We start from the raw sequence: 9,886 nt of genomic DNA, 5'->3' as shown, positions 1-9,886 counted from the left end.
CAACAACACGAGGTCACCCCTACAAGTTACAGGGACAACCAGCAACAGGTCCATGAAAGCACTTCTTTGCCACCGGAGTCATCCCCATCTGGATCTGAAGCTATCTTGCCACACAGTAACAGCTGAAAACATCAACACCTTCAAGTCAACCCCTGGCAAAAATTATGGAATCACCGGCCTCGGAGGATGTTCATTCAGTTGTTTAATTTTGTAGAAAAAAGCAGAGCACAAACATGACACAAAACTAAAGTCATTTCAAATGGCAACTTTCTGGTTTTAAGAAACACTATAAGAAATCAAGAAAAAAAATTGTGGCAGTCAGTAACGGTTACTTTTTTAGACCAAGCAGAGGGAAAAAAATGGACGCACTCAATTCTGAGGAATAAATTATGGAATCACCCTGTAAATTTTCATCCCCAAAACTAACACCTGCATCAAATCAGATCTGCTCGTTAGTATGCATCTAAAAAGGAGTGATCACACCTTGGAGAGCTGTTGCACCAAGTGGACTGACATGAATCATGGCTCCAACACAAGAGATGTCAGTTGAAACAAAGGAGAGGATTATCAAACTCTTAAAAGAGGGTAAATCATCACGCAATGTTGCAGAAGATGTTGGTTGTTCACAGTCAGCTGTGTCTAAACTCTGGACCAAATACAAACAACATGGGAAGGTTGTTAAAGGCAAACATACTGGTAGACCAAGGAAGACATCAAAGCATCAAGACAGAAAACTTAAAGCAATATGTCTCAAAAATCGAAAATGCACAACAAAACAAATGGGAGGAAACTGGAGTCAACGTCTGTCACCAAACTGTGAGAAACCGCCTAAAGGAAATGGGATTTACATACAGAAAAGCTAAACGAAAGCCATCATTAACACCTAAACAGAAAAAAACAAGGTTACAATGGGCTAAGGAAAAGCAATCGTGGACTGTGGATGACTGGATGAAAGTCATATTCAGTGATGAATCTCGAATCTGCATTGGGCAAGGTGATGATGCTGGAACTTTTGTTTGGTGCCGTTCCAATGAGATTTATAAAGATGACTGCCTGAAGAGAACATGTAAATTTCCACAGTCATTGATGATATGGGGCTGCATGTCAGGTAATGGCACTGGGGAGATGGCTGTCATTACATCATCAATAAATGCACAAGTTTACGTTGATATTTTGGACACTTTTCTTATCCCATCAATTGAAAGGATGTTTGGGGATGATGAAATCATTTTTCAAGATGATAATGCATCTTGCCATAGAGCAAAAACTGTGAAAACATTCCTTGCAAAAAGACACATAGGGTCAATGTCATGGCCTGCAAATAGTCCGGATCTTAATCCAACTGAAAATCTATGGTGGAAGTTGAAGAAAATGGTCCATGACAAGGCTCCAACCTGCAAAGCTGATCTGGCAGCAGCAATCAGAGAAAGTTGGAGCCAGATTGATGAAGAGTACTGTTTGTCACTCATTAAGTCCATGCCTCAGAGACTGCAAGCTGTCATAAAAGCCAGAGGTGGTGCAACAAAATACTAGTGATGTGTTGGAGCGTTCTTTTGTTTTTCATGATTCCTTAATTTTTTCCTCAGAATTGAGTGATTCCATATTTTTTCCTCTGCTTGGTCTAAAAACGTAACCGTTACTGACTGCCACAATTTTTTTTTCTGATTTCTTATAGTGTTTCTTAAAGCCAGAAAGTTGCCATTTGAAATGACTTTAGTGTTGTCATGTCTGTGATCTGCTTTTTTTTTTTTTTTTACAAAATTAAACAACTGAATGAACATCCTCCGAGGCCGGTGATTACATAATTTTTGCCAGGGGTTGTACACGCTGAACTCAAAAATCTGGATATTTACTACAACTACCCCGTCTATTTTTTTCAGACCACACAATACCATACACAATATACAAGCAACAGCAATCTACATCAAGCCGTCCTACCTTAACCTCAGATGGCCCTATACCCACCGGGTGTCTATTGACCATGCTGAAGGTATGATTCTGAAGGTATGATAGAGTTCTGCTTCGTTCTGACATGAATTAAGTTATTTTTTACTTTTTCCTCTTTATGTGGCCACGTTTACTTGATTTATTTATTTATTTATTTTACCGTTTTGAATATTTTAAGCAGAGTGAATGTTCCGCATGTTTCCGGCACGCGTGACGTCACGACCGTAATCGTAGCTGTCCAATCGGGCGTGCCCGCTGCGTCATCTCCAGTGGGCGGAGAATAGATTCCGGTTCCGGGTGTTTTCAGTGCCGTCAGACTCTTTCATTGCTCTGATTATGGTTTTAAATCGGAATTTTTCCCCGTCGACTTCTGATTAAACAAGCAGTTTTTCTGTTGTGGTGCCTGTCCGCGTGGAGCCGTTGCCATGACGACCCGTTCGGAGCGGGAGAAGGCCCAGAAGCTGAACGAGCAGCACCAGGCCATCCTGTCCAAAATGCTGCGAGAAGACGACAACAAATACTGCGCCGATTGCGAGGCTAAAGGTTCGTAAAGTTCGGCCGGGACGGTACCTTAGGTGACGCTGCAGTCCGCGAGGACCGAGGCTCGTTAGGGAACCAACAACGGCTAACAGCGGCTAGCCTGCGAGCTAACTTCCCCATCCGCTGACTTGCCAGATTTTACGACAGAAACAAGCAGCGGTGTCCGTGAAAACGACAATTGTCACGTTTTAGCGTGTTTTCCGTTTACTTAATGCAGGGATTAAAGTTATCCATCACTACGACAGATATCCCTGGACCTAAAAAAAAAAATTCTGTGAATGAAGGTCCACTTTAGCAAAAAAAAAGAACCCCCCCCCCACCATTTCTCACCCTGGCTACAGGCCTGAGATTTTAACTTGTTTTGAATTAAGTAAAAGTATGTTAAAGTCTTAAGATAATTTGATGTTGCATTAGAAAAGAGCAGCAACGGTTAGTGAGTGAAATATAATCTGTTCAGCAGGAAAACAATTTGATCTCTTAACTATCGCCACCTTGTTTTACCTTAAACTCGGATGCAATCACAAAAGATTTTTTTAGAAAAACGTCAATGGTGAACAGATAAAGATAAGCATTCGGCATTCAAATACGATCATGCCTGGTATCAAATCTAAAACCACCTTGCTTTCTGTACCAGGTCCACGGTGGGCGTCCTGGAATCTGGGAGTGTTCATCTGCATCCGGTGTGCTGGCATCCACAGGAACCTGGGCGTGCACGTATCCAGAGTCAAGTCCGTCAACCTGGACCAGTGGACCATAGAACAAATCCAGGTACTGTTTGCAGAATGCAATCCGGTTTTTCTGCACGTTACCGGGAGGTGTTCAGGAAGGTTCATGAGGTTTATTTCTTTAACACGCAGCTGATTTAAGTGGACTCTGACAGAACTTTGCTCTCACAAGACACAGTTTTGTTCTGTGAAGGATGTTTAGCATTAGCGCAACCTGCTCCTCTACCACTGCACCAAATGTCTCTGTATAAACTCATGGTTTGAACCAGTGCTGATCTGTGGCATTCTGGGAAATGGAAATGCAATTTAATATGACTTTGAATACATTTGTTGTGAATGATGGGCCAGCAGACAGTTTCAGTAACACACAGTTATATTAGCGCCCCCTAAAAAATGTCATTAAAAACATTCGAAGTGGATATTTTGCCGGATACGGCAAACATGCACCTAGTGCTATTTGACCGGACCTCCTTGCTGATTGGCTAGTTCAAATGACGTCATTGAGTTTATTTCAACATGGCAGTGCCCTCAGCATTGAGTGTTGGTGCTAATTATTCATCTTTTAATGCCGTTTTTGGTGCCATAAAGTCATTTGAATCGGAACAGAAAATCACCTACTGGTAGAGGGATTCTCGGATGCTAAAAGAAGCTCAAAAACGTGGCATAGCCGTGCCCAAAATTATTTCCACTGGCCATTTTGGGGTGCCATAAAGTCCTTTGAATTGGAACAGAAAATCATCAACTGGCGGAGGGATTCTATGCCGTTTTGGGTGCCACCACTAAAAGGAGCTCAAAAACGTGGCTTAGCCATGCCCGAAATTATTTCCACTGGCCATTTTGGGGTGCCATAAAGTCCTTTGAATTGGAACAGAAAATCATCAGCTGGCAGAGGGATTCTATGCCGTTTTGGGTGCCACCACTAAAAGGAGCTCAAAAACGTGGTTTAGCCATGCCCGAAATTATTTCCATTGGCCATTTTGGGTGCTATAAAAGTCATTTGAATCGGAACAGAAAATCATCAACTGGCGGAAGGATTCTGTGCTGTTTTGTGTGCCATTGCTAAAAGGAGCTCAAAAACGTGGCATAGTCGTGCCGAAATTATTTCCACCGGTGCTTTTCATCACGCGGTGGAAATAATTTTTGCAGTCTTTTTTTGGCCTTAAGTGGTCTCATTTTGTGTAGCTAACATGGTAAGATATTCAAAATGCCACATGGTAAACAGAAATAATCTCTTAGATTTGTGATTTTCAAAACCTGCAAAGTCAAGACAGAATAAAAACGAAAATACAAAGTCCATGTTGGCACGTTTGTTTATCCTGTTTTTTCTCTGTGTCGTGTCTGCAAAACCTTCGATCAGTCCACCCCTGAAAATAATGAATGGTAAAATATGCCAATTTTCAATAATGAAAATCACCAATATCAAGCTACTGTCATGAATGTGAAATAAGGAGATCTTAAACTCTGATCGCCTTTAAGTTCCCACCCGACTGCAGCCGTTCCGTTCAGTCTGTCATGACTAAATTAAGACAGCCAGCAAAACAGCGCAACCCGCCGTTTTGCCAGTGCCCATACAGCAAAATATCATCCAGTTCAACTTTGCTCAGGGCACCGCCATGTTGAAATAAACTCTTTCATGATGCCATTTGAACTAGCCAATCAGCGAGGAGATCCAGTCAAATAGTGCGAGGTGCGTGTTTGTCGTATCCGGCAAAATATCCACTGCCAAAAACATTTGGCCCTTTTCACAAGAGAGCAAAGTGATTTTTATTAAAAAATCAAACATTTATTTGACATCTGCTAATAAACAGCAGTATTTAAATCGTGGACATAAAATCTTTAAAAATTATTTTTTCATTCAACCGTCCTGCAGATTGTGACAGTTGTGATGGGTGTCAATCTTTTTTTGTCTTGTGTCCATGTATATAAAATACTGTTTCTATTATTATAGTTGTTGTTGTTGTTATTTCAAATATTAAAATGGTGCTGTAAATGAATGTGGCAGTGGAGTTTTATTAGCAGGACTTGACCAAATGTGCATCAGGTTTGTCCAGTATCCTCAATGCTCAGTGTTTTCACCGCTCTGTTAATGATCCAGTGATTTGGATCAGTGTGCACCTGCGTCACCTGAGCTGAGGCTTTTACTGTGTGTGTGTGTGTGTGTATATATATATATATATATATATATATATATATATATATATATATATATATATATATATATATATATATATATATATATATATATATATATATATATATATATATATATATATATATATATATATATATATATATATATATATATATATATATATATATATATAGACAGTTGTATGTAAACGTTTGGGCCCCCCTGATGATTTCCATGATTTTCCTTTATAAATCATTGGTTGTCTGCATCAGCAATTTCAGTTAAATATATCATATAGCAGACAAACACAGTGATATTTGAGAAGTGAAATGAAGTTTATAGGATTTACAGAAAGTGTGCAATAATTATTTAAACAAAATTAGGCAGGTGCATAAATTTGGGCACCCCAACAGAAAAAATACATCAATATTTAGTAGATCCTCCTTTTGCAGAAATAACAGCCTCTAAATGCTTCCTATAGCTTCCAATGAGAGTCTGGATTCTGGTTGAAGGTATTTTGGACCATTCTTCTTTATAAAACATCTCAGGTTTGTTGGTTTCCGAGCACGGACAGCCCACTTAACATCACACCACAGATTTTCAATAATATTCAGGTCTGTGGACTGAGATGGTCATTCCAGAATGTTGTACTTGTTCCTCTGCATGAATGCCTTAGTAGATTTTGAGCAGTGTTTAGGGTCATTGTCTTGTTGAAAGATCCAGCCCCGGCGCAACTTCAACTTTGTCACTGATTCATGAATATTGTTCTCAAGAATCTGCTGATATTGACTGGAATCCATGTGACCCTCAACTTTAACAAGATTCCCAGTACCTGCACTGGCCACACAGCCCCACAGCATGATGGAACCACCTCCAAATTTTACTGTAGGTAGCAAGCATTTTTCTTGGAATGCTGTGTTCTTTTTCAGCCATGCATACCGCCCCTTATGTCCAAATAACTCAATTTTAGTTTCATCAGTCCACAGCACCTTATTCCAAAATGAAGCTGGCTTGTCCAAATGTGCTTTAACATACCTCAAGATACTCTGTGGTGTGTACGCAGAAAAGGCTTCCTCTGCATTACAGCATGATACAGCATCTCTTTGTACAAAGTGCGCTGTATAGTTGAATGATGCACAGAGACTATCTGCAGCAAGATCATGTTGTAGGTCTTTGGAGCAGGGCTGTGGGTTGACTAACTGTTATCACCATCCTTCACTTAAGCTTATCTGAGATTTTTCTTGGCCTGCCACTTTGGGCCTTAACTAGTACTGTGCCTGTGGTCTTCTATTTCCTCACTATGTTCCTCACAGTGGAAACTGACAGCTGAAATCTCTGAGATAGCTTTTTGTATCCTTCCCCTAAGCCATGATGTTGAACAATCTTTGTTTTCAGGTCATTTGAGAGTTGTTTAGAGGCTCCCATGTTCCTACTCATTAGAAGAGATGCAAAGAGGGGAAACATTTGCAAATGGCCACCTTAAATACCCTTTCTGATGATTGGATTCACCTTTGTAAGGAGGTCAAGGGTCAGTGAGCTTACCAAACCAATTTTGTGTTCCAAAAATTAGTGCTAAATGTATTCAAATCAATAAAATGACAAGGGTGCCCAAATGTATGCACCTGCCCAATTTTGTTTAAATATTTATTGCACACTCTGTAAATACTGGAAACTTCATTTCACTTCTCAAATATAAGTGTGTTTGTCTGCCATATGATATATTTAACTGAAATTTCTGATCCAGACAACCAATGATTTATAAAGGAAAATCATGAAAATTATCAGGGGGGCCCAAACTTTTACATATGTCTGTCTGTATGGACTAGGTGGGACGAGCATTTCACCAAACTCCTAAATCGTCCTTCTTCAGTTGACAAGTCAACACTGCCGCAACTCCCACAGAGGACTATCCAGGAAAACCTTGGCCTACCACCGTTTGAGGAGGAAGTGAACACTGCCATCAGACAAATGAACAATGGCAAAGTGCCAGGAAAAGACGGAATCCAAGCAGAACTGTACAAGTCCTTGGGTACAGCAGCTTTCCAAGCTTTCCATGATATCCTATCTACGATCTGGGAAAAAGAATGCATGCCGTCATACTTCAGAGATGCCACAGTTGTAGCACTGTACAAAAACAAAGGATCAAAATCAGATTGTGGTAACTACAGAGGAATATCTCTGCTCTCCATCACTGGAAAAATCCCATCCTCCTTAACAGATTGATCAGCACCGTGTCTGAGAGCAACCTCCCCGAGGCACAATGTGGGTTTCGCCCAGGTCGTAGCACCACAGACATGGTGTTCACTCTGCATCAAGTCCAGGAGAAGTGCATCAAGCAGAGAATGGACCTCTATGCTGTGTTTATCGATCTGACCAAGGCTTTCGACAGCATCAACAGGGACGCACTGTGGACTATCCTCACCAAACTGGGATGCCCACAGAAGTTTATTACACTAGTGAGGCTATTCCATGACAACATGACAGCACAGGTTCTGGTCGGTGGGGACTTCTCCAACCCCTTCAATATCTCCACAGGTGTGAAGCAAGGTGTACTCGCACCAGTGCTATTCAACTTGTTCTTCACACAAGTCCTTCTACACACTGTGAAAAAGCTTGACCTCGGGATATATATCAAATACCGCTCAGGCGGATCGGTCTTTGATCTACGTCACCTGCAAGCCTGAACAAAGATTGTGGAAAGACTTATCCTAGAAGCTCTGTTTGCTGATGACTGTGCTCTTGTGGCACACATGGAAAATCACCTACGACACATTGTACCGTTTTGCGGAAGCGTCAGAACCCTTTGGCCTAACAATCAGCCTTGGAAAAACTGTGGTGTTAGTGCAACCTGCACCAAATACAACTTTACCTGCGCCTAATATCACCATTGACTCAGTCTTACTGCAAAATATGGAACACTTGACATATCTTAGACGTATAGTCTCAGCAGATGGATCGCTGGATAAAGAAATCACATGCAGAATCTGGAAAGCCAGTCAGGCATTGGGCAGATTGAGAGTTAAGGTTCTTCAGTACAGAGGAGTCAGACTGTCCACAAAGCTTAAAATCTACAAGGCCGTAGTAATCCCTACACTCCTGTACGGATGTGAAACATGGACTCTGTATGGCTGCCACATAAAGCAACTAGAAAAATTCCACATGAGGTCACTGCGTACAATCATGAACATCTGCTGGAAAAATTACCAACCAGGAAGTACTGGATAGAGCCCACTCAAGTATTGAGGCATTGCTACTGAAGGCTCAGTTACATTGGTCTGGTCATGTCAGTAGGATGGATGACAGACGTATCCCTACGCAGCTGATGTACGGGGAGCTCAGGTTGGGCTCCTGCCGGAGGGGTAGACCTAAACTGAGGTACAAAGACCTTCTAAAGAAAAACCTTCAGTGGTGCAGTATCCAGCCATCTGAGTTTGAAGCAGCTGCCACTGATCGACCAGCCTGGATTGCTGTCATCTCTAAAGGAGAGGAGGAAACGTTTAGAAGCTGCAAGGGACAGGCGGCATAAAGCAGCATCGGCCAACCCAGTTACATCAACCCATCAGTGCAGGAGGTGTGGAAAACTGTGTGCTTCAGCCTTTTGGTTGAGAAGTCATCAGAGGATCCATCCCCCCCGAGGGTCTGCACAGATGTCATCATCCAAAGCGATGGACTACCAGAGAGATGAGATGTGTGTGTGTGTGTGTGTGTATATATATATATATATATATATATATATATATATATATATATATATATATAATATGAGTGTGTTTTTTCCTCAAAATTCTACTCACAATACCCCATAATGACGAAAATGTGAAAAAGTTTTTGTGTGTGTGTGATTTTTGTGAATTTATTAAAAATAAATAAAAACTAAGAAATCACATGTACATAAGTATTCAGTCTTTGCCCTGAAGCTCACAATTGAGCTCAGGTGACTCCTGTTTTCACTGATCATCCTTGAGATGTTTCTACAGCTTAATTGTTGTCCACCTGGGGTAAATTCAGTTGAATTGAACATGATTTAGAAAGACACACACCTGTCTAAATATAAGGTCCCACAGTTGACAGTCAGAGCACAAACCAAGCATGAAGTCTAAACTGAGCAATTGGGGGAGATGGGCCTTTGTCCGGGAGGTGACAAAGATTGAACTCTTTGGCGTCATGTTTGGAGGAAACCAGGCACCATCCCTACAGTGAAGCATGGTGGTGGCAGCCTCATGCTGTGGGGATGTTTTTCAGCAGCAGGAACTGGGAGACTAGTCAGGATTGAGGGGAAGATGAATGCAGCAATGTACAGAGACATCCTGGATGAAAACCTGCTCCAGAGCGCTCTGGACCTCAGACTGGGGCGACGGTTCATCTTTCAGCAGGACAATGACCCTAAACACACAGCCAAGCTATCAAAGGAGTGGCTTCAGGACAACTCTGTGAAAGTCCTTGAGTGGCCCAGCCAGAGCCCAGACCTGAATCTGACTGAACAGCTCTGGAGAGATCTGAAAATGTCTGTGCACCGACGCTCCCCATCCAACCTGATGGAGCT

The 9,886-nt window shown here is 41.6% G+C and overlaps 1 protein-coding gene across 1 annotated transcript in view; it reads left to right on the top strand.

Moving 5' to 3' along the window:
- Positions 1-2,217: 2,217 nt before the first annotated feature.
- The window catches only part of LOC117526686 (stromal membrane-associated protein 1-like), a 12,375-nt gene continuing 4,706 nt past the window's right edge, over positions 2,218-9,886 (top strand). Inside the window, 2 exon segments of the mRNA XM_034188738.1 lie at positions 2,218-2,490; positions 3,122-3,255. Of these exon segments, the coding sequence (XP_034044629.1) occupies positions 2,373-2,490; positions 3,122-3,255 (252 nt within the window). The 5' untranslated portion in view covers positions 2,218-2,372.

The sequence above is a fragment of the Thalassophryne amazonica genome, chromosome 15 (genome assembly GCF_902500255.1).
Source record: "Thalassophryne amazonica chromosome 15, fThaAma1.1, whole genome shotgun sequence".
Classification (NCBI taxonomy): Eukaryota; Metazoa; Chordata; class Actinopteri; order Batrachoidiformes; family Batrachoididae; genus Thalassophryne; species Thalassophryne amazonica.
The sequence above is the reverse complement of the archived record's forward strand: the minus strand, read 5'-3'. Positions and strand labels throughout refer to the sequence as shown.